General features: G+C 39.7%; 1 protein-coding gene across 2 annotated transcripts in view; it reads left to right on the forward strand.

Moving 5' to 3' along the window:
- The first annotated feature begins 335 nt into the window (after positions 1 to 335).
- atg7 (ATG7 autophagy related 7 homolog) overlaps positions 336 to 25,926 on the forward strand; it is a 97,593-nt gene continuing 72,002 nt past the window's right edge. The window contains exons 1-14 of one of the 2 annotated variants that reach the window (XM_080461888.1): positions 336 to 816; positions 3,871 to 4,068; positions 4,150 to 4,204; positions 7,633 to 7,750; positions 7,833 to 7,910; positions 7,991 to 8,107; positions 8,461 to 8,607; positions 8,927 to 9,015; positions 13,934 to 14,055; positions 15,204 to 15,294; positions 15,428 to 15,572; positions 17,084 to 17,242; positions 23,296 to 23,490; positions 25,195 to 25,443. In XM_080461888.1, coding sequence (XP_080318014.1) covers positions 3,894 to 4,068; positions 4,150 to 4,204; positions 7,633 to 7,750; positions 7,833 to 7,910; positions 7,991 to 8,107; positions 8,461 to 8,607; positions 8,927 to 9,015; positions 13,934 to 14,055; positions 15,204 to 15,294; positions 15,428 to 15,572; positions 17,084 to 17,242; positions 23,296 to 23,490; positions 25,195 to 25,443 — 1,740 coding nt within the window. In that variant the 5' untranslated portion in view covers positions 336 to 816; positions 3,871 to 3,893. The remainder of the gene's footprint in view (positions 817 to 3,870; positions 4,069 to 4,149; positions 4,205 to 7,632; positions 7,751 to 7,832; positions 7,911 to 7,990; positions 8,108 to 8,460; positions 8,608 to 8,926; positions 9,016 to 13,933; positions 14,056 to 15,203; positions 15,295 to 15,427; positions 15,573 to 17,083; positions 17,243 to 23,295; positions 23,491 to 25,194; positions 25,444 to 25,926) is intronic. The other variant, XM_080461887.1, reaches the window with a different exon arrangement.

Below are 25,926 nucleotides of genomic sequence, written 5' to 3' on the forward strand. Positions count from 1 at the left end.
GGTCAAGTAGAATTGTGGGGTTTTCACTGTAAAAGTGCTAAATTATTGTTGTGTTGTGCTTGGTGCTATATGAATAAATTTTACTTTAATAGCTTATTTTGGTTTAGTTTAGGTTGCATAAGGCAACTCCCTAAAACATGCAGCACACTGGTCCGGAAGGAACATTGTTAGAGGTCCCTTAAACTTTAGCATTTCTGAAATCTTTGTCATTAAATTAGTAACTATAAAGTACTTTTCTTGTTTTAAAATTGTTCCCAACTTGAATCAAAAAAGCACCTGCACGTTTTGCCTTTGTGCACCTGAATTGAGCATTCTGCGTTTTTCTTCTGGAATGTTACTTGGCGACGGTCTCTAAACCATTGAAGCATGGTCCGGTTTTACAAACGCTAATGTCTCACTTCCTGGTGACGAGCCTGCTGAAAATAAGCTCGCAGCTCCTTCCTTACAATTCCAAAGTATTGGAGCTCAACCTGTCTCGATCCCACAATGTTCCGTCTGTTGCTTTATCCTATTAAACCGATGATAAGGACATAAAAGAACAGGAACACCTGAGCTGCATCCTGGTTCACCCACGGTCATCTGCGTGTCCGAAATGAAAAGAAACGGCACCTACAGGTTTCTGTCTGTGTTCTCCTGCTTCGTCGTTTGCGTGTTTTTGATGCTGTTTTGGTTTTTCGTGTTTTATTCGATGACGCTTGCACCGTGAATCTGCTTAGCAGCTAAGCTAACACGGAGCGACATTTTACCCACACTGCACCGCTTTGTTGACAAATCCAGCGATCACGTGATTACGTCACCAGGAAGTGATAGTCTGTGGTAAGTGCACAAACCTCTTAACAGTTTGACACATACACGCTTTCTGTGGCCAGTAAAGATAATATATGCTATTTATTCTGTTGTACAGCCGTGTCTCGTCCTGTGTTTGATATCACCGGAGCGTTTGAAAGCGTTTCACGTGTCAAAGCTGCTGCTTTCACTGTCTGGTCTGTGTCCATTAACTTCACTGCACAGCAAGTAAACAACCCCCCAAATATAACTAATCTTAAACACTACGAATAGTTTTCAGGAGTCGGTGGTATTTACTGAGCCTCAATATAGTTTATCTTTCAATTTAGAGAAGAAGAAGCAGGAAAACCGCTGTGAATGAACATAAACTAGTTCATTTCAATGATGGTAGGATTTAATGAGAGAGGTATTTTATAGCAGCTTGCATTTTTGAATGAGCATACAGATTATTGTACAGATTTTATAATCTGTACAATAATAAATAGTTCTAACAACATCACATTTTGCAACTTAACAGTTGCTTTCTATCTTGTGCCAAATAAAATGAAAGCACACTCACAATATTAAAGTACAACATCAAAACACAATAAAATGCAATACTTATGTCTCTAGGAACCTTGATTTTTTTTTTAAATTATATTTTATTGTTGTAATGTGGAGTGGTAATGACTGGGGCTGCATGGTGTAACTGGCATGGCGGTTAGTTCTCTCGCCTCACAATGAAAATGACCTGGGTTAAAATACTGACCGGGCTTTTCTGTGTGGAGTTTGCATGTTCTCTCTTTGTGTGCGTGGGTGTCCTCCAGGTAGTCTTATTTTCTCCCACATTTCAAAAACATGCATGTAAGGTTAGTTGATGCCATTCTAAGTGTGAATGTGTGTGGTTCTCTGTCTCTATCTCTGTGATGCTCTGGCGATCAGTTCAGGGTGTGCGCTGCCCTTGTAAGAAAACGTGATATAGTTGATGGATGCATGGATGGATGGAGGAATGATTGTCGTGTTCAAGTGTTATGACAGCAAAAGCCCGATCCCCCTGTGCGTGTCGGCACAATGAGAATTGAGTGGATTGCTGTGGGCTGTAAGCGTGCGTGTTGTCAGTGAGGTTACTGGGAGTCAGACCTTTCAAGGCTTTAAAGGCAAACAGTATAAATCTGAAGTGAATCCTACATGAAGCAAACGAAGGAAGCGAGAGATTCAAGGACAGACTTAACATTCTGCACTCACTGTAGGCGAGAGGTTGCAGCGTGTTCAAGACCAACGTAAAGTGCTTTGCAGTCGTCAAGGTCGGTCGTGTGCAGGAGGGATTTAGGACGGTGAGTAAGGGCTGCCGCTTTGGGGTGAAACCTAGTTTAAAGTGTTTCTACAAGTTCTGAAATGTTTATTTCTCCCCTCATGAGACAGTACAGAAAACTCGTCATGCCCAGGGAGGATATTTTAACTCACAGATGCATTTCTGTTGTCGGCAACCAATGTGGATGTGGCAGAGTAACTGAAGGTGCAACCGATGAGATTGTGGGCTGATCGATGAGTCATCGCTGAGTGACACGCAAACTAACTTTAATAATAACATCAACCAGCCTCTCTCAAAGCTCAGAACAAATCAAAACATTTCAGTTTTAAGTTTTAACTTTGACTTGAGAATCTAAAACCATTGAAAACAATTGTCGACTAAATTCTTTGAACTGATCAATATTTTAACTGGCTATTCAGATTTCATGACAGGATTACATCTTTGGGGCAGTCCAGTTTACAATGACATCCAATGACACAGTCGAGAAGGTTGCTAGTTCAAATTCACTGTGTAAAGTATGCATGTTCTCCCTGTGCTTGAATCACGTACTTTTGTGTTTTTCTACATTATAAAAATGTTTATATTAGAGTAATTAGTAACTATAAATGGTCCCTGATATGTGCACACAACGATGGTTCGAATTCAGAAGGATTAAAAACATCAAATTGTTGAACGTGTCTTTGTTTGGGGAAAGAAGACGGATGGTCAGGCTGATGTTTGAGGTGTATCGTTAGTGCATGTAGTGTTGGATGCAAAGCATGAAATATCTGCATTTTCCCGCCGAGTGATTTGAAAACTGAGCGTACGAAGTGATTTTCTCTGTTTTACGTAACAGGTCTGCTCGTGTCCGCCATACTAGCGAAAGGACTTGCGTGATTCTTGATTTGTATGTGCATATTGTCATTTGTATGTACGTAATGATATTAGTGAGCCGGTTATGAGATTTCAGAAGTGGTGCATGTATAATTAGATTGGTACATGCATAATGCAATTTGTACGCATGATGTGTGTGTGTGCCTATTGACCTTGTCAGTACTATTGCGTACTAACAAGGTCCTGTTCATGTCTGTCTTCACCAGCACTTCATTTCTCCATGCCCTCTTTTGATAAATGGATTTTGCTAGTGGAGAATTATGTGTAAATTATGGTATAATTGCCCTCAGTCTAGACTTGCAGGGTCACTTTCTTCAGCCTGGGTGCTATCCAGTTACTTTCACGTCTATAAGGAGTTACAGGACATACCAAAACAGACACAGCCTGACAAGAATCAGCAAATTAAACTGGAGTTACAGTCTCTGTTCCAGTGGGAGAGTAGCAGAATCATGACATTTACAGGTCCTTGTAGGAACACACTACACACTTACAAATCCAAAAATTGACATGCATGAAAAAACACAAGCCATTTAGCTGCTGTAAACGCCACATAATGCTGCTTAGTTAGTCATCGGAAGCTTGGACTTCTTCTGCAAATGTTTTTATGATGTGTCTTGGAAATATCCAGCAATTTTTGGGGGTTCCTGTTTGCATGTGGAAGTGTCCTAGGGGGGAAAAAAATGAAGTAGGTCCTGATAAGCAGGCTGGCCTCTTTCCAGGTTCGTCTGCCACCGTTGATTATGTCTGTGAATCTGTGAGAGAGATGCAAAGTGGTTCGAGGGCCTCATCCCACAAGGTCAAAACAGCATCAGTTCACAGCGGCCTGTTCGTCAGTGTCAGCAGCGAGTTCGGCTTTTCCCCATTAGATGATGTGCATGCATGTTTTTACAGCCTTCATCTCTCTTCTTCGCACTCTGTAGGAGCAGTTCAGACTGAAGTCGAGATGGCGTCGTCCGACTCCGGTGAAGCGGCTTCGTCCAGCGCAGAGCTCAAGCTGCAGTTCGCTCCCTTCAGCAGCGCTCTGGAGGCCGGTTTCTGGCACCAGCTCACCCAGAAGAAACTGAACGACTACAGGCTGGACGAGAGTCCCAAATCCATCAAAGGATACTTCTACAACGGTGAGAAGTGACGGCGCCAGTTTAGAGTCACTGTCGCACAAATACACCAGCTTGACTGAACTTTCGATGTTTGTTCCCTAGGTGATCCAGTTGGTTTGCCGACCCGCTTGACTTTGGAGTACAGTGCGTTTGATATGTAAGTAAAAGCTGCTTTTTTTTTTTTTTTTTTTTTTTTTTGTACACAAACTGATTGTTTTTATTGTTGAACCTTCGAATACACAGAAACACAATCTGAACCTCAGGCATTTCTCTGAAAATGAAGCACCAGTTTTAATGAGCTCGAGTCCAGGAAGCTACTACAATGAGTTGTAGCTGAACTCGTCGTACTTGTTTTTATACACAAAATTTCATTAACCGGTCAGATTGCTATCGCCCGTCAACTTTGAACCAGGCAAGTATTTTCATGTTGAGTGCTCTCAAAAACCAGTTTCAAAGAGAACTTAAAGTAATGAAAACTACTACTAAATGCTTACAAATGGCAGGTTTGGGTTGTCACTGGGACTTAAATGGAAATTTCAGTTGTATAAATAAAATGTATGCTATATAATCTCATGTGCAAAAACACAGAATGAATCAATCAATTAAAAAATAGAATACACCAAGAAGATTGGTACTGTGCATCATCACATGCAATCAAAATAATCTTAAAAAGAAAAATCAATAGGGAATTAATATATCATTGAACAAAACAGATGTGTATAGGACTTAAAAATGTTTTAAAACTCATGAAAAATATCTTTGAGCTAAAGCCCCGTTTACTCGGCTGCGTATCATGTTTATGGTTGGTTTTTTTTCGTTTCAGAAAAGTTTTGCTTTGCAACGCGGCAACATTGTAAAAATAAGAAAATTGCTCAAACACTGAAGTTAACATGTAGGACAACTAGGAGATGATTTTTATAATACAACTACACACCCCTGTGCGCAGAGAATAATAATAATCCTATAAGTGTGTATTTTTTATTATATTGTATTTTTATCTGCTTTTTTTTAGTTTCTGCTATGTGTGCTTCTTTCTCTTTACTATCCTGTTGTACCACTGCAAATTTCTCCACATGTGAGATAAATAAAGGGATAACTTATCTTATCTTATCTTATCTTATCTTATAAACTTTAAACATTAACGGTAGAACACGGGCATTCTAGTGGACAGACCACCAAGTTGGATTGTTATTATGGTGACTGTCAAAATAAAAGTACCAAGTCCCAGGAGACTATGGACTGAGAGTCATGACACTCTGGAGGAAACTTTGTTCTTGTCCATCTACTGAGCATGTGCAGAAGAACTATTTACGACAGTCAGCAGCATGTTTGAAAAGTTCCTCTGGTCTACTTGAGTTTGTAGTATTTATAGGAATTTCATAATTTAAATGTTGGTGGTGACTGTGTACAAACACTTTGAGAGTACTTCCTCTCCCGTGTACAACTTTGTGATTAAAGTTTTGTACTTTGTTGTTATGTACGTGTAAAAAATATTTTTTTGAAGAGAAACTAATTGCTGAAGCAATAAATGTATAAATAATTAACCTTTTAAATACAGAATATGAACAATTAGATTAAAGGTTCGACTCATTTTTGGAGGCTTATGTGTGACGCTGGCGTGGATTTTATATTCATTTGATTCTCTTAAAATTAGTTTGGCTTAAAAAACTGACCGTTTCTTTTTTTTGCAGCAATTCCTCATGTTGTCCTTTTATGTATGTGTAATCGGGTTTAATAGGGCTTTTGAGGGAATGAATTATGTTGTTGGTTTTATGTGTTCAGAAACGGTATTAAGGATAAAAAGAACACATTTCTCCTTCCATATTGGATCGTACCATTGTGGCATTTACAATCAGGTCACCTGAGCCTGTATTTCAGCCGGAAGCCCTTGTAAACCACCCGAGTGTATCATTGTCAATTAATCTGGGACTACTTTTAGATCTTTCAAATTTACACCAGCTGCGGCGTCAGACGGACGACAGCTGCAGTGTGAGAACTCGTTATATCATCCGCTGTCAGATCCTGAATCACCCTCTCCACTTGTCAGCGATGCGTAAATAATATCACTTCTACCGCGTGCTTCAGATGCAGATGTAGAGAAATGGTGAATAAACACAACAGGAAACAACAAATGAAACGTTCGCCTCAGACCAGTGGGAAACAGTTAGACCGTAGTACGACACCCGTCCATGTAAATAGTAAATACACTCCACTTATACGGTGTTTCAACCTCTATACCTTGCTCAAATTGCCTTGCGCGCTCGCACACACATTTACACGTATGTTCACACACCATTCATTCATTCATTCATTCATTTATTTATTTATTGAAGGTACTGCATATATAAAAGTGGAGTAATACAGATTAAAATGTACATATGTAAGGTATATTTGTGACATAAATGATAAAAAAAAGATACGTACAGTTGAAGGAATATGTGTGATCTCTGTGAAATGATCTGCATTTCTGTAAGATTTGGTCCTAAAATAGGAACCAGTCTTAAGTCACAACAATAAAATACCTTTTTTTTTTTTTTTAATAATTCATAACTAACAATTATGTTTTCTTGTAGATTTCTTCAGAATTTCTGTTATTAAACACTGTTTGTTTGTTTGTTGTTGTGACAATATCAGACTTCATTTTATGGTCAGTTTATGCAGAAATTCCAAAAGGTTTACGTACGTTTTCCTTACAACTATAACAAATGTATGATCAATATGATATATAAAAAATGCCTAATGTAAAAATGAATTGTTTCATTTTATTCATAATAATTTAAATATGATAGAAAGTAAGACTTTTTTTATTTTAAAAAGTAGTATGGTCATTAAAGTTTTGTCCCTTTTACTCTTTTTGGACAAAAATATAAGAATATCAGAGTTTGAATTGTTTTTAATCTCTTGTTTGATTCAATTGTTATTTTTATCACTCCCAGAAAATATTTGAAATAAAAAGTCATAATATAAGAAGTGATGGGATGGGAGAACAATCCCTTTCACCAACTGAGCCACAACAACTTGATTTAAACACATTATCAAGCAGTTTGTATCAGACATTTAGTAAAAAAGAAAAGTCCTGGAAATGTTGGGATTCCAAAACGGCGGCCTGGTAGAATAAGAATCACGGCTTTAGAGGAAGGGAATCCACTACGAAGACATTTTTCTAAGTGGGACTGAATGAACTTAATACATTTAGTTAGAAATTGATCTAATATTGACTTAAGACCGTGTTTGAGTTAATCAGCCGTCAAAAATAATAATTTTATCAAAGTTACACACTTCTAATGGTCCCACTCCAGGTTTAACTTTCCAACAGTGTGAATCTTTCCTTATAAAGTCGGGATGTGTTTGAATAAAGGAAGTGTAGTAGACGGACCTGGCCGAGCTTTCTCTGCTCAAACATTCTTAATCTTGTTTTGGTGGTTCTGTTGCTTTTATCCGGTCTTCTGGCCGACATCAGCCGTCTCCCGGTTTATTGCCCAACTTTTATGGAAAGACAGGAAAGAATCTGGACCTCTGCATCTGGACCTTGCTGTGGCGTCTTTGTCAATGTGCCGTTTAAAAAAGTTCTACTTTCTTTACCAGTGATGGTCCGACTCCGGCTCGCTGCTGCCCGGCTGCCGGAACGCTGTACAACACCAACACACTCGACGCCTTCAAGACCACAGACAAGAAGGCTTTGCTGGAGAAAGAAGCCCGAGAGGTAAAATCACCACAAAAAATTTAACTTTAGTCAGACCGAAACTCCTATGATGAAATGACTATTTGTTAAATTACCTGTGCAGATATGGGACGCGATCCAGTCTGGCGCCGCATTAAAGGACCCGTCTATCCTCTGCAGATTCATCCTTCTGACCTTCGCAGTACGTTAAAAAAAAATCAAGTGTTACTTTCAGAATACGACAACTCGATAACAGCTTATTTTTCTGATTTTCTTTTACAGGATTTGAAGAAGTATCACTTCTACTACTGGTTCTGTTTCCCGGCACTTTGTTTCCCGGAGGGGATAAAGATCGTCCAACGGCCGGCCGTTTTAGAAAAAGTGTTCTCGGCTAAGCAGGTCGGTTTTTACATTTCAAAGCCTCTCAATATTTGTTCCGTAACAAAGAACGTCACACATTTCTCCTTCCTGTCAACTCTTTATTGTGCTCGAGCTCGTTCTATGGTGTTGAAAGCTTGAATCACTATTATCAGCCAAAACCTGGGAAGTAACAGTAGCAGGAACAGTAGCTTCTGATAAAGCGCGTGTCACACTGCTTTCTATTAACAGATTATGTTCATACCGCAGAGAAAGAACATGTGTCTCCACGGTAGTTCTAGTTTTCCACGTAGCCCCTGCAGAAAGATAAATTTTCCCTCGTCTGGTGGAGCGTGTGCTTCATGAAGATATCTGACCAATCAATCCTGTCCCAGATTGCTGCCTTGCAGGAGGCGTACGACGGCCTGTGTGTCCAGCGGGCGACCACTGCGGTTCCTTACTTCGTGATGAAATACACAGCCGACGCCGTTCAGCTGGCTCCACTCGGGGACTGGGAGACTTTTTACACGGATACTAAGAAGGTACAAAGCCAAGACGATCTATTTATTTATTTATTTATTTATTTTTTATGACAAACAGCATTTGTGCAACATGTCTGCGCTGGCCGCAATTCGGTGTTAAAATATAAAGCATTACATTAAAAATATCTTTTTTTTTAAACTGTTCACTGGCATTCGCACAGGTTTATGAAAATGTGTGTGAAAAAACACAGACACACACACACACACACACACACACACACACACACACACACACACACACACACACACACACACACACACACACACACACACGCATACTTTTCAGTAACGTAAACACGGCTTGTTGGTGTGTTTCCAGGTAACTGTGGGCGTCTATGATCCGTGTACTCTGTCCCAACATCCCGGCTGGCCTCTGAGGAATCTGCTGGTCCTCTTGGCTAACCAATGGTAAACTATACTGCTCCTGCGTGTCTGTGTGTGTTTCTGTGTGTCACTGACAGCGAGATGACGAAGTCCTTGATTGGACCAAGATAATGAGAAGATCAACCAGGGGCAAAGTTAAAGACAGAATATTTCCGAGTGAATAATTGAATGAAGCTGGCACACAAACTGTGCTGCTATTCATCATTTAACTTCACTTAGCACTAAATTACAGGTAGGCGAAATTACATCGGGAGGTTGACTCTTATCATAAAACAAAAATTTAAAATTAGGAAATTACAACACTTCAATAGTACCGATGAAATGCCGGATAAAAGCAGAGTGGGCTATAGACGGTCCTGTGTGCCTCGGCCAGTCGGAGTGAGAGAGAAACAGCTTTTTGAGTTCAGGTTATCACGTTGGTGCAGGATCCAAGCAGATGAGATAAACAGGATTTCCTCTGCTTGTTTCCAGATCACATCTGTTGCTTACAGAAGCGTTACCGTTTTCGTTAAGATTGCACAGTTTGTCTATAAAACTGCAAGTTTTTACCCATAAACAAGGTGTATTTTACTAAATATCTTTAAACAGATTTGCTCACAGTTTGGTCAGTGTGTCTATTTCAAACACTCTTTTCAGAGAATGGGTAATTATGTAATATATGACAAATACTCCTGTGTTTTTCTTCACATTATCAGATTACTGCACTACTGATAATTGGTTGCATCCTTCCTCCAGATGGCCTCAGTATAAATACTATCTGTTCCAAACTCCTGAAAGAATTATTTAAACTTTTAAACAAGCTACAAAATGCTCCACCTCTGTAGTTTTTACCCTGAAGTGTAAGAAAAGTGTATTTTGTTCTTTATAACGACCATATATTTGGATTTTTACAGCGGCTCTGTTGTCCTATTAAAAAGTCACAGAGGAGTTTGGAGTCCAGAACGATTTATGTTGCTTGTTACATTTTGTGGTTTAAGTGTCGACACAGAAAAATGTCACCGATAAATAGTATGGCTCACTGCGTATTTTTAAAGCAGAATAAAGCATAAAACTGCCCTATAATGTTACAGCTTAAACATGGAGAGGATAATGGGCTCATGGTCTGTAATTCCATTTTGTTTAAATATTTACAGTGTAAATGCATCAGCAGAGGAGTTGGTGGAAAGATTTATTATTAGATGTTTAATACAGGAATCCGTGTTTGAGCATATTTAAATATTTACAGAAAGACTAAAAGCATGTGGGAGAAAGTTTTTAACTTCATATACACTTGGTGCACGACTTGTGCTTTTCTGAAACCGTTGAAAAGTTAAAAACAACTATCCATCTGAGTTTGGCTCTACCCCAGCTGACTGTGAGTCTCATGCTTCACCAGGGCCAACAGAGAAACACACACACCACCACTTCTACAGCGGAGTTAGGTTTGCATCATAACCTAACCAGCATGTCTTTGGATTGTGAGAAGGAAAACAATAGTACGCAAACACAACAGGAATCAAACCCATTTCACTTCCTGTGGCGAGAGATTCCAAATGTTCTCTAAATATTCTCCACCTGAAATGATTGCATTTATTTGAAGCAAATGATTTTATAATTTGACAGGAGGCAATCTGACTTTCTTTAACGTTACCGCCTGTTTATGCTATGCACATTTCAAATCACTTTATTTGTCCCTGAGGTTCAAATCAAGGTACATCGAGCGGCTTTAAAATATTTTTTAAATAAACTCAATAAAATCGGCGTGTATAAAAGTGTGTGTGATAGTGATTATAGTTGTGGCAGTACCAGCTAAATCAGAAAGAAAGAAGAGGAAAAAAGTAGAGAAGTACCAACCATGTAGTGATGCATTATGTAATAACGGTGTGATATCTAATAATGTAATAAATTATCAAATCATTATGTAATAACGGTGTGATATCTAATAATGTAATAAATTATCAAATCATTATGTAATAACGGTGTGATATCTAATAATGTAATAAATGATCAACTCATTATGTAATAACGCCACATTTTGTAATAACGCCACATTTTGTAATAATCTGTAGCATTTTTTAATAAACGTTGCATTTTGTAATAACTTGTTACATATTGCAACAGTTATTACAAAATATGAGTGCTCTCCTTTTTAGTTCAAGAAAATGTAATAATCTGGTGCATTATGTTATAAATCCTCCAAATTGATGCCTTAATGAGAAAAGCCATCATACCATCAAAATAACATCAAGCTTTTCAACCTAATCAGGATTTATTATTTAAACAACTAGTGGGATGTTTTATTGCTCAATTCTAAATCAAATGTAACTGTAAACAAAAGCTACACTCATTGATTATTACTGACACAGAAATTACAGGTGCACTACAATATGTTATTGCATATTTGCGCTTTTGTATCATGTATTATTACATAATAATAATCTACACACCCAAATTTTGTAATAGCTGTTGCAATATGTAACGTGTTATTACAAAATGTGGCAGATTATTACAAAATGTGGCAGATTATTACAAAATGCGGCGTTATTACATATTGAGTCGAAAATGTATTTATTACATTAGACCCGAGATGGAGGATGATACAGATACACCAAATGAGAAGGTGAAAAATTTAAATACGTGGAATTGGAGAGATTAAGAAGAAACTAAATAAAAAGCCTGTGAGGACTGGTGGAAGAGGAGTGTGAGAGGTGGTCTGTCAAAGGGGAAGATCTGCAGCATGTAGTGAGACCAGCTCCAGCAGGTCAAACTAGTTTTAGTTCAGAAGCCACATGCAGCCCAATATCATATTGAGTTGGCCGGACAGGTAAAATGGCGCCATGTCAACATTTCTACATTTTCACAAAACTGGAAAAAAAAATTAAAATAAATTCTTACCACAAATGACTCCAATCGCAACATAAAGAGAATTCTAATTAAACGTTTTGGTGGAAAATACAGTGAAATGTCCAGAAAAACCGTTATGATTTGCATGTTTTAACAGACTTACTCTCTTTCAAGGCAGCATCACCGATATCTCAGCTCAGGTTTTAGTGTTTTGTTCTGGCCACCACTCCAAAGATATATGTTTTTTAAAAAAATCGTTTTCTTTCACATTTTTACAATTTGCTTGGTGATTTGTCCGGTCGGATTGGAGCCTCCTGCGGGACAGATTTGGTCCACGGGCCTTATGTTTGACACGCCCGGTGTATGATTTAGTTACAATGGCACTGACCTAAAGACAGGAGGAAGAACAGAGGATGATGAGGTTCACAAAAGGAAATTTTCTGGCCGGAATCACGCTGAGGACATAAGAGGGGCGACTCATGGTGGGATAGACAAGAGAGACCAGGTTGAGATAGTTGGGTCATCAATGTCAGAGAGATGATCGCCACGTAGAGAAAACGATGATGGAGCTGCCAACCGCGAAAGGTGAAGAGGAAGTCCAGGGAAGAACTTCATGATACGGTGAGGAAGGACATGTAGATGATTAATGAAGATACAGGAGACAGAGGTGGCTGGAAAGGATGAGCTGCTGTACCCACTAATGAGAAAACACAGAAAGAAGTGTCACGTGCATGAAGTATTTATTAAAATAGATTATTCTGAGGTCTCCTGTGAACATGTCTGAACTCAGATTCCACAGGAACAATATCTGAGTGAAAGGATGCAGTTATTTTATTTCATTGGCGAATTTGTTCATCTATTCTGCTAAAAAAAAAACATATCTATCCATGATGGATTTAGTTTATTCAACTATTTATTCTGTGTTTTGCACCCTGCATCCCAGAGGAAATGAAGTATTTGTTCTTTCTTAATGTCCTGGTAATGCAATTTTCTGCAAGTTCAATTTCCCATTTCCCCTTTCCCATATGAGATGTCCTTGAGCAAGACACTGTTCCCAGAATCGCCCCCGATGGCTATATATTATGGCCTCTGGTTAATATAGAGTTGCAATATGTACAGGGATGTTAATGGGCTGTTGGGAAGAAAGCCATCGGAAGGAGGGATGCATATTTACAACTCAAAACCTCTGCAAAAATCCAAAACACAATAATCACACTCAAACGACAAAAAACTCACTCTTGTGCCAGGATTGGCATTATCAAGAAAATGACAGCGTGGGAGTGTAAGTTCAGTTTATCTCACTCAGTGAAAGTTGGTTTTCAATAATGTTAAGACATGATCACCCCGAACATTAAATTTTTTTTTTTTAATATCCAGTCATTATTAGTAGTTGAATGTCAGTAAAATTATCACGCCATCTGTCACTGCAGCCATTATGACTCAGTTAGGTGAAACAGTTTTGCAGGTGCGGCGCATTCCTCCCAGTTCAAGTCCACAATCAGCTTCAATCAGTCATTAATGTGTTGTGCTTCCTGCAGAGCGGCACGTCGAAGGATTTTCACCCAGTAAACAAAAGAAATCTCATTAGTGTTTATTTAGCGCCACTGTCCTGGGTAATGGTGGTGCATGAGTAGCACTGTTTTTACACTCTAATTATTATCGTTTTTTTTTATCAAAACAAAGTACGTTAATCTCACGCTTGACCACAGTTTCTCCGTCGCGTCTTTCTCATTCGGTAATGTCACTTCAGTCTGAGTTTGCAATCTAACTCATGTCGTTCTAATTGGAGCGTCGTGTTGATGTGTCGAGGCAATACTAATGATGTGTGTTGTGTGTTTTAGCAGAATGAGAGAAACATTATTGGATATTATATTCGATCAAATGTGTATGAGAGATTTGAATCGGGTACATTTTTTGCTTCTTTTGTATGAATCGTGTGTGTGTGTGTGTGTGTGTGTGTGTGTGTGTGTGTGTGTGTGTGTGTGTGTGTGTGTGTGTGTGTGTGTGTGTGTGTGTGTGTGTGTGTGTGTGTGTGTGTGTGTGTGTGTGTGTGTGTGTGTGTGTGTGTGTGTGTGTGTGTGTGTGTGTGTGTGTGTGTGTGTGTGTGTGTGTGTGTTAGGGGCTCTAAGGTGGACACGGTGGAGGTGTTGTGCTTCAGGGACAGGACGATGCAGGGACTCCGCTCCATCCAGCACAGCGTCATGTTCCAGGTCAAACTTCCAGAGCTTCCCAACAACTCAGGTGCTTTTCATTTATTTATTTGGTTTGCATGTCTTTGTGTGCACATACGCTCATGTAACATACGATAATGCGTTGGTGCATCAAGCCAAACTAATCTCTCAAAGCGTCTCCATTATTTTTTTTTTTATCGGCTGAGCGACGACCGAAAGCGATTTAAATGTTAATATGAGGGCGGCTTTGTTATCTGTGAAGGTTTGGGACGAGTTCCGATGAGGTATTTTCGTTTACCCCTCATCACACCGTGGCTTTTAATCATCTCTCAGAGAATGGGCTCACTGCTACAAAAAAATTGATTTGGCTCTCCTCTTTGGTTTTGCACGAACACATTTGGTATTGTTTTGATAAAGGATTAACCGATCCACCTTGGGCGCGACTTTTCAGAAACACCAGGCATAGCTGAGTCTCCATCTCAATAACCTGAAGAGTATTTGTGTTCTGGTTAGTGTGAATCAGCGTCCGCACACGTCGGTAAAAAGTAGAAATAACGTTGTCTTGAATATTACAGGATTATGTGTGTCTTGTGGGGCTGCAGGGTGGAGCAGTGGTTAACACCGTCCTCACCGTGAGCAGCCCTCAGTTTGAGTCTGGAAGGTTTTGCATGTTGTTTGTCACTGTGTGCGTCTGGAATTTTCCCCAGGTACTCTGGTTTCCTTCCACAGTCCAGATTTGTGCATTTAAGGTTAATTAGTGACTCGAAGATGAGTGTGTGCGACTGTCTATGTGCTGAATAATAAAGTGTAAACAAGGAGATCTGCAGCAGTGTTCAGTGTGAAATAATTCTAGTGTGGAAGAGACTTTTGGTAAGTTTTTGTTTTGTTTGTCATAGTCTGCAATAATACATATTGAAGTGCTTCAAATGGAGACACTGTTTGGCGGGCTGTCATTAGTTTTACTGGTTCAGTTACTTGAGCACAAAAGAATTCACAATGTGAAATTGTTATTTTTTCTCCCTAAATCATTTTACGATATGAAATACACAAAATAAATTGTTTTCAATTTCACTGAGGCGCAGACGGAAATACCTGCCATTAATGAAATAAACCTGATGCGAATGTTTAGATGGACTGCAGAAACACAATTTCTTTTTTACCTCCAGTTTTCTGTGAGAGAGAATCACCTCTCACTCTGTTAATATGTTTTCCTCACAGTTTGTCCAAAGACGGTTGGCTGGGAGAAAAACCCCAAAGGAGTCATGGGACCCAGAATGGTGAACCTCAGTGAATGCATGGACCCGAAAAGGTAAAATAATTCTATGCATTTATCCCATTTGTAGTTAATGTTAACTTCTCCAACCTCCAGGCCACCACCACCTCACACCAAATATGTGAGCGGATATCTGTGAGCAGTGACTGTGAATCCTGTGTTCCTGCAGGCTTGCCGAGTCGTCAGTGGACCTGAACCTGAAGCTGATGAGATGGAGGCTGGTCCCCACTCTGGATTTAGACAAAGTGGTCAACACAAAGTGTCTGCTGCTCGGAGCAGGGACGCTCGGATGCAACGTGGCCAGGACTCTCATGGTGAGAGGTGGCAAAACAACCGGAATAACTAAATACGGTTTATTCAATTAAGATGAAGGGAAGAATACAAGCATGGGTGAAAGTGGAAGGAAAGAAAAGTCTCTTTTTAGAGGGAAACCAATATCACAGCTGAACTCCGAGGTCTTAGAGAAACGAGGGTGTGATTAGTTTAACAAACAAACCAACACACTGCAGAACGGGTGGGGATAATAAGCAAAGATCATAAACCTCCAGTTCTACAGACAGAAATACCTGCAGGAAGGTAATAAAGAGTCTCAGCGGTAGATCTTCACGAAGCTTGAATACAAGCATTACTTCTGACATGTTAATTATCTTCCTCCCATTAGACACATTAAGGATCAAAGCTACTTTATATGGAAAAAAATCTTAGTTTGAGAAAGCGAATCTGCAACTGATTTAGAGGAAGAAAACCGACAAATTTGTTTTGTTGGTAATTAAAAGTTTTAAAGATCAAGTTTTGTTGCGTAAAGATGCCAATTTAAAGTTAGAATGCACCATATTGATTTTTTGGGAATCTTTTGATAATGACTAATTGCTGCACAAGCGAGACGCACTTATTAAAGTCAACACCGCTTACCGCACACAAGGACGTTTTATTATTATCGCACATTTCAGCAACAAGGGAACTCAGAGTGCATCTTCAAACATGCACAGCAACCAAACTCAGAATTACACAAGAAAAGAGGGGAGACAGTGAAAGATTAGACATAATGGCTATTTTAAAAATGAAAAACACAATCAGAAATATAATAAAAAGAGCAGAAACTAAATGGAATACAATCCTTCAAACCAGAGGGAATAACACACATTGTTTTATGCCCTCTGGTTTTAGCCAGTTTGAATCTGCATCTTTCTGAACACTTTATCTAAATATTTGGTGCCTAAAGATAAAAGTAGGTTCTACATGTTTAGTTCTGACTCTGGTAATAGAAAGCAGATTTGAGACTGGTATTAGTTTGTATAATAACAGTCTGTAAAGTTGTAGAGGAAATGTTCCACTTGAAGGTCCTGAGGGAAACACAATTGATAAACATTTTTTTTTAGACATACAATAAATGTACGTGTCATTCTGAGTTTTTATCATTTCAGGACCAAAACACCTTTATATCCTCTCCTGAATTCAACAACTGTTGTTTACTCATCCGAAGGACCCGTCTGAACTCTTTGCTCTTATTTGGTTTGGCCACACTTTGTCTTAACAGAGTGACGGTTAATGAGGAACATTTCAACTAGAATGGGAATAATAAGGTTGTTTCCCCCCGCACACTGATGCAGCCATTATTCCAGTGTTAAAGTTAACTCGCACTAAGCAGTGATTTAAAAAGATGCACACGGAGAACTCTACTTCCCTCACCTATTGTCACTGGAGCTGCTAACAAGGCCCCCTGAGTTTGTTTGTTTTTTTCTTCTTTTTTTTTTGCTAAATAGAAATTAGGCATCGCAAAATATTTTGAGTGCGAAGCTGCATGAAGTGTCTCTTTTGTTTGCAGGGCTGGGGCGTGAGGCGTATCTCATTTGTGGACAATGCAAAGATCTCTTACTCCAATCCAGTGCGACAGCCGCTCTATGAGTTTGAGGATTGCCTCGGAGGAGGGAAGTCTAAAGCCATGGCAGCGGTGGAGCGACTCACTAAGATCTTTCCTGGTGTGGTGAGTTGAAGAACTTTCTACAAAGAAGCTGCCTAATATGCCATTATTAGGGTTTGTTTTGACTCTCCACTGCTGAAAGTGCTCCTGCTGTTGACCAGGACATCATGGAGGGGGTGTTAGTGACCTCAGCTTGTACCCGATATGTAACTCTATTCCTCTTTGATTGGTGACGTCTGAGATGTGATGGTTGAACCACGAAGGGAATTAAGAGTTGTTTTATCTGCATATTAATGCTGGTGGTTTCATCACATTGCTAATTAATGAGTGGGTTCACTGAAGGAGATATTCCCCTGCATTGGTTTGGTGCCCTCATACTCACAGCAGGGCCCTGTTTTTGTATGAAGGAAGGGAGCCAATTATTAAAGCCACACAGAACTGCTCCCATCGAATCCATATTTATCATGTGAACTGTTAGGGTGTTGCCTCCATTTTGTAATATGATGATTTACCTCTCTCTCCCCTGTTTCATCTGCGCTTAAACATCCGTCACGGAGATGCAGACAATCCCGCACTCACATTCATAGTCACGTTCTATGTTGAATCTCAACAACTAGTAGAAAAAACATCTTGCACAAAAAAATGTTAAATCCTAACTGCGGATATTATCATATTTCAACCAGGTTAAGGCCCCATTTACACAACACCGTTTACACTCTGACGTTTTGAAAACGATGTCCATTTTCACAGCAGTGGCAGAAACGCTGAAAATGATGTAGTTAACATGTTAGGCCACTAGCGGGTGCTGTGGTTTCTCTTTTTGTAATGAAGCCACACACACATGCAGCAGAGCGCAGTAAGCTATAAACTTTAACAATTGCAGACATTCGTATAGACAGACGAACAAGTTACATGGGAATCATGGCACTCTGGAGTCTGCCATTGTTATTATTGTCTATCTGTTATCTTTGTCGCCCATATGCAGAAAAACTCTTTACTGCAACTGTGGCAAGCAAGCAGCAGTAGCAGCGTTTCCGCCGCCTGATCGTTTTTCAGAAAGTTTTTTGACCCTTTACATAGAGATGGAATGTTTTCAAAAAGTTCCATCTTTGGAGCCGTTTAAAAAAAAAAAAAAAAAAAGTGCTTTCAGTGCCTTTGAGCACCGTTGTCGTGTAAATTGACAACCACAATGTTTTCATCTTAAACAGCTTAATTCTTGACTTTCAATGCAAGAGAATCAGGTTTGAATTGCAATGATTTTCTGAGTGCCAGTACCAATAGATGCTTCTATGTGTTTTAATAAAAGGGTACATCGCTGGCTTTCAAGATGGATACAAACGATTGTAACCAGAAGTGCGCTGGTTTGAATCCTGAGCAAGGCCCTTAATTCCCCAACTGCTCAGGTTAAACTAAAAAAGACATCCCTCTTATAAGTTGTGCCTAATCAACAACATGTGTTTGACTAAATCCTGGATTTACACCTGAAAGGATCAGAATACCCAATCATTCTTCCTCGTTCTTTGTATCACACAAAAGCTTTGAAATGTGGTGAGAATCCAAAACAGACCCTGGGTTCTGTGCCAACATGAAAAAAGAAGAACAGTTCAATCAACAAAAAGCCTTTTTACCCGATAAATTCCTTTCATTTGCGATTTTTCAGCACTTACGCTCGAATGTGACAATCAACAGTGCTTTTATGGAGCGACAACCCCAAAATGTCAGTTTAAAAGACCTCGAACGAGGGATACGTGGAGCTTTTTTCTGCCCTACAAATGTCACAAAATGAATCAAATATGACCTCTGAAGCTAATTATTTACAACGCGATGTGTTTTTCTCGAGCATGGTAACTTGTTTACAATTAGTCACTGCTGGCTGACGGGTGTAACGTCACAGAGAAACGTCAAAGTCTTTAGATTTCATTTTCACGTCTCCCCTCTCACCTGATCCTACAGGGTGTGGGTGTCTTCTAATAGCAGGTATACAACATGAAATTGGTAAAGGCTGTCAAGTCACCCACATGCTTCTTTTTTAAAACATATAGATTTTTTTTTTTTTTTAATGCACGTCCAGCCTCTTTTAAGAACAAAGTGGTGCCCAGATTTCATGAGGAAATTTGCCATCAACATGTTGACGAAAGTACGAGAGGCCGTCTCATAACTGCTGAACTCACCTGCCACATCTTGCAAGACTGAAACTGTCTCGTGATTCGCCTCAACACTTCCCTGCAAAGCTCCGAGTCGTGACCGGAAACTGTGGGACTCTTCAGGAGTGATACCGTGGGTAGTGATTTCAAAGACAATAGTACCGGCTGTGATCAATTTGAAATGCACTGTTATACACGAAGAGCTATGATGTCATCGCCTCGACATTGAGGTCTTTCACCCATTATCTGTTTGTCCCTCCTCCTCTGTGGGGACAAAAGAGAGAGTGTAAAAGAGAGCCCCCGCAATTAATGGGTGAATGTGTCATATCTTCATGCTCTATTTGTCCCCTAACATGCAATATCCATACCTGCTCGTTTTTTTTAGCTGTGGGCATGTGTGTCTGATCCTCCCTCCTTACTGCTGGTATCTCGACACACACACACACACACACACACACACACACACACACACACACACACACACACACACACACACACACACACACACACACACACACACACACACACACACACACACACACACACACACACACACACACACACACACACACACAGAAGCATCAGGTGCTACTGAAAGACGACGGAGTTCAATGAGCTGAAAACACAGAAACGCATTACCTGGACTGAGAGAACTGAGGAAAAAGACCTAATGTTTTTTTTTAAATAAATGGCTAAAAAAAAAATTTTTAAAACAGAATTTCTCTGTCAAAACGGGACACAAACTGGTGAGGAACTGTGGAGGGGCTACCTTATCGCCCCTCACTCAGTTCACCATTGTTATGAACCTGCTGCTAAATCACTCGCAGTCAAGCGGCGTTCCTACACTTCACAGTGCCCCTTCAGACATTGTGAATGCTCATTTAATGCTCCACTTATGTGCAAACATTTGTGCTTTGAATTGTGTAAATGTCACTGTCTCTACCAGGCGTGTCAAACATGAGGCCCGTTGCCCAGAACCGGACTTCACGAGGCTCGGATCCCGCCAAACCACCAAGCAAACTGTAAACATTTCAGAGGAAACGTTGATTTTTTTAAAATTGATTTCGTAAGGGTAGCGGACACAACACCACACTGAGACACAAGCTGAGATGTCGGTGATGCTCCAAGTCATGCTGTCAGGATGAGTGTGTTAAAATATGCATAATGCAAGTTATTTTAGACTTTTCACTGTATTCTGCACCACAAGGTTTCATTAAATTTGGCTTTATGTTGAGATTCTAGTAATTTTCAGTCGTAATTGTTTTGCTTTAACAAAAATCTAGACATTTTCCATCACGTGTGCTCTGCACCACCACAGCGGAAAACTTTGAAGTTTAAATGTGAAGGTTATTATGGCACTATTTTATCACTCAAGATGAAACCAGGCTGCATGTGGCCCCTGAATTAAAATGTGTTTGACAACCCTGGTTTATAATGTCTGCACAAGTGTCCAATGACACACCAACACCAGACAGAAGGGTCAAGGCGGGAGGTGACCCGGGCGTCGGCGAGTGTAGACTGCAGGGTGAGAGGCAGGTGGAAACATGCTGACCGAGTGACTTTATCGACCACACCAAGTCTCTTGACCTGATATTTCCCCGTCATTCACAATGTGGGTTTAAAATAATGTCCGAATGTCTAGACGTGACCTGCGATGACGGAGAAAGTAGTTCGATCTTCTGGAGTTGCGAGTGGCATCACTCTTCTCGTCACAGCTCTGTTTTGACAGATTATTTTCTCCACATATCTGCGCAGAACTTTTATTTTTTTATTTTTTGTAGTGTCTGACAGCCTTTGTGTGATGGGATAGAAATTTGATGTGGATGTGGTTAATATGAAAAAAACTAAACTAAACTCCCACACCTACGTCCACTCTATTTTTCTCATCACCTTTTAGCAGTTGGGCACTTGAGTTTCTTCGTAATATTGGACGTCCTTGTCAGGGTCAACTTTGTACCAGTTCTTCCGATCTTGACAAAACAAAACATTTTCTCTGCTCTTTCCGAGTTTGTATCCGCCTTATGAAACAACTGCAGTCTCCAATATTTACTACAATGGTTTCAGTTGGTCCAGTTTCTTTATAAAGCACTTTCACAGATAAGAATCACAGAGTGCTTTACAATTAGACACCACAAGACCTTGTGAACCATATTTTTATGTTTCACAATATGCATTCATTATGCACTCATATAGAAGTCCCAAAATATATTTGGGACTCATTCTTATTTCTAATAGAGATAGCACTCTCTAAACTGGTGATTTATTTTTCAAATCATACATAGAAGGTCAGTACTCATTGGTAATTTACTGACGGTTCAAACCAAGCCACCATCGCTAATAAACCAGAGGAAGATTTTATATGTTATCCATATGCAAATACAGTCATTTGGTATTCATAGACGGGAGTAGAGCCTCCTTGCTGTTAAAGGATCAAAGGATGCGTTTAGATGGAAAATGATGTTCATCTTTCCACTAATCTCCAGTAAAATACTTTTAACACACTCTAGATAAATCCCCTTCCTTCTCGAGTGGAGGTTATAAAGACGTTACCGCGGTCGGCACTTGGACTGGCGAGCAACACAAAGTGGAATCTAAAATGCGGAACTTGATTATCAGCTCCCACTCTTGAAACGATGAGGATGAAGGCAGAAGATCCACTGATTCAGTAAGAGTGACATTTGTATTTGGTGAAATCTCTCACATCATTTTTGCCCTTTTCTGTCCGACTCTCGATGATGAAATTGCCGTTGACATTTCCATTTTGCCTCATCGTTGCATTTCCAGCCTCGGAGATATGCGAGTATTACTGTGAGCCACCAGACCTGTGAGACAACTTCAATACTCCATTTCTCATTTATGTACCTGGCAATGTTTGTTAATGACTTCTATGGTATTAAAAATGTCTTGATTTTATGCTGTTTTGGGCATTACTTATTTAAACCACAGTGACATATTTTGTGTTGGAATTTTTCTACTACTTAATGGTATTAGTATATGTGGTAAAGTGAGTGAACCCTCTATGGGCCTTTTATTTTTTTAAGAATGTTTCTGATCTAAAATAATCCTCTTGGACAGTTTGAAAGATAGAAAGTAGAATGTAAAGAATAGAAATGTAATTACGTGATATTTCTGTTTTATGTTCAGTTTTATCTGTGTTATCAAGCGTCGTTGAGAAACTCAAAGTCGAGCCTCCACATCGAGAGGTGCCTGTTGAAATGGTTCGGGTGTCTGATGAAGATGACCCTCAGTCGTTAGAGGTTTACCAGCCTCATCTAACTGTGAGGAGACCTCCAGGACCTGCTGGAGAGATTATCTCGCTCTGATTTCCTCAGGGATGTCTGGTCGTCCTTCTCTCCATATTGCCACTGGAAAGAAGGATGTTTCTGTACCATTAAATCATTTGGAAAAACGCAAAGTTGACAAATCTGTCACTGGATTTCGTGAAAAAATCCCAAATCCTCTTGTTGCATCCTTTACTCTGCTGAGTGCTACTTTGATAAGGTAATGTGCTATTGGTTAACTTACAAGACAAAACATTGATCTATTTTGCATTGAGAATAACACATACCAGCAAATATCCTCTGGCTGTCATTGGTTTGAACCAGGAGTGTCAAATGCATTGAAGTATTTTGAACGTCAAAGTGTGCTGATGAGAGATGAGGGTGTTGGAGTTGCAGCTTCTAGGAAAAGAAGGCGAAATAAGAATAAAGGGAGGAGGTCATGGAGATGGTTGGTGTCATGGTAGAGGAGGGGAGAAGGCTGAGCTGGGAGCAGGTGAGCCCTGAAGTGGAGCAGTCGAAAGGTGAAGAATTATTTGATGCACATCTGCTAAGTTATTTATTCTAATATATGCAGGCTCATAAGAAAAACCCACTTACTTAAACCCATTAAGCTTCTTTCAGGCTCATGTCTGTATGTAACGCCTGCTTTTGTTTTTCTCCCTCTTCCACCTCCTATTCTTTTGTCTTCCAGAATGCGGAGGGTTACAATATGAGCATTCCCATGCCTGGCCATCCGGTGAATTTCTCCCAGGCGACTCTCTCGCAGGCCCAGAAGGACGTGGAGCAGCTGGAGAAGCTCATTTCTGAGCACGATGTGGTGTTTTTACTAATGGACACCAGGGAAAGCCGCTGGCTGCCTACAGTGATCGCTGCCAGCAAGAGGAAGGTACGAGGCGTCAGCACAGTGGATGTGGGATTGCTATCACTGCCATATTGACATGCTGGAAAACCTACAGCAAAGGCACATTATTTTTTTTAATTTAGATTTGTTGGTATGTTAAACATTCAGCTGGTAGTCTGAAGAATTAAAGTCGCGGTCTCTTTATAAACCACTAATTCCAGGAGTCCACGTTTGCATTAAAAAGTCGTATTCCAACAATCTGTGAGTTCCTGTAAAAAAGGATTTTTTGAAAAGTCTTAAGTTTAAATTTTTAAAAAAAAAAATGCAGTTTGTGTTTAAAGACTTCCAATCAAGTTTAAAATCTGAGGATTTCTAAGAGTTCAGATTAAAAAGGTCATCGTGTTGAATTTCCTGCCCGAGACTCTGTTTTTAACAGTTTAGCTCTCATTTAAGAAAGACATTTATAATGACACTTTTCAATTTATTAATCCACACTGTCTTTAAAAATTGTAAAAAAAATAAAATATATATATATATATTGTTTGTAAATGTTCATCTTCAGCATGATATTGGCGCACACTCTTATTCCTCTTCTCTGTAGTACTTTATATTAGTTTATAGTAGTACTGTCTTATAGGACTTTTGGAGTCACTGGGTTATAACTCTTCTCCTCTTTAACTGGCCACTCCGCTTCAACTTCAGAGGGAGAATCAGACCCAACCGTGCAGATAAGATGCACAACTCACAAAAAGAGACTTAATTGTGGACAAGAATGATTCTTGCAAACAAACAAATTCCTGTCTGGATGAATATCCCACGAGGAAACATTTACCTCACCAAGCTCATATTGCCATCGTGAATAAAATTATTTACTTACTTTACTTACTTGCTTACAAAAAAAATAAAAAAGTTATTGTTTACTTCAGGTCATCAATTCCTCAATTTATTGTTGTTTTTTAGATTTTGCTCTGTCGCGTAACATCGTGGTCAATGCAAGTAGTAATTATTTTCCAGCTCCCAGATTCCTTGACCCGATATACTTGAAATGTGTTTGGTCTTTATATATAGTCTGCAACTGTTATTGATGATTATGATTTTGCTTATTTTTCCAATTTTTTTTAACAAATTCAACAGTAAAAATGTGTCCCATCAACTAAAAAACCCACCGGCTCAGCCCTCCATTTATTTATTTTTGATCCCTTTGCCAACATTAAAAGGCAAAATATTGTTGGGAAACGGAGAGTCCTCCTGCTGCTGCTGAGCTCCACTAAAACTACTTATCAGTTCATTCTCAACGTTGTTGTGGTTTTCTTCACTTCAGTTTATCTTCTTTCACATAAAACTCGGATAGTTTTTTGTAACACTGGCTAAATTATCTGCTGTCTACTTGTGGGTTTTTTTTTCATCTCCAGAGTTGCTATCCAACATTATCGAACAGGAACGTGTCTTTTTTTTTTGCCTTCTCATTGGATTTTCTTTCATGGCCGGCTGAGCTCAGACGTTATTGGAGTATTTGTGCTATGAGGCAGTTTGAGACTTCACTGCTAATTGGAATCTGTTTGGACTGTTTGCCCCTCGAAGCGTTCAGCATTTTGAAAAGACCTTCTGTGGCTTATGTCCCTGCCGGTTCGAATGGCATTATAATGTTGCCTGTGCTTTTTTTGAGTGAGTTGAAATCTGCTGTGTGTCGTCAGGAGAACTGGAAAAGGTCCACAACAGGATTTACCGTGTCTGTCTTTCCCTCATCAGCTGGTAGTGAACGCCGCTCTGGGCTTTGACACGTTTGTGGTGATGCGTCACGGCCTGAAGAAGCCTGCTGTCAGCCAGAGCGGCGTTCCCACGGCGCCGGACTCCTCCCCCTCCTGCTCCTCTGCCTCCTCTTCGTCCTCCACGCCGGCCGGCTCTGCACCCTGTGTCCCGGTGTCGTCTCTGTTCTCCAACATCCCCGGACACAAGCTGGGCTGCTACTTCTGCAACGATGTGGTGGCACCAGGAGATGTAAGGAAAACACACTCTCAGCCTTTTATACTCTCACAACCTTTATATTCCACCATCCCGTTGCTGCTGAGAGGATTCGGTGTGTGCGTGCTCCTCATCCTCAGCCGTCAAGTCAAATATATTTCCTGCTGTTTTCATCATTAAAGGGTTAAAGAGTAAAGAATCAGGGGAAAAACTCAACTTGATTATATTCATAAAAGGTAAAAACAAAAAAATTAAATTCAGATTCAACACTTGCCCTTTAATGCATGTTTTTAAACTGTGGCAAGAAATCAGAGTTCCGGGCGAGAACTCCAAACACGTTCTCTTGGCCTGAATTTACACAAGCTTTTACTGTGCTTTTGACTATTTACCTGTGGTCACCAGGTACGAGATAATTACAGCTGTCAATCAAATAAAAACATAAAAAATTTGTTTTTATTTATTATTATTATTATTATTATTATTATTATTATTATTATTATTATTATTATTATTATTATT

This window comes from Lipophrys pholis, assembly GCF_963383615.2.
Source record: "Lipophrys pholis genome assembly, chromosome: 4".
Classification (NCBI taxonomy): Eukaryota; Metazoa; Chordata; class Actinopteri; order Blenniiformes; family Blenniidae; genus Lipophrys; species Lipophrys pholis.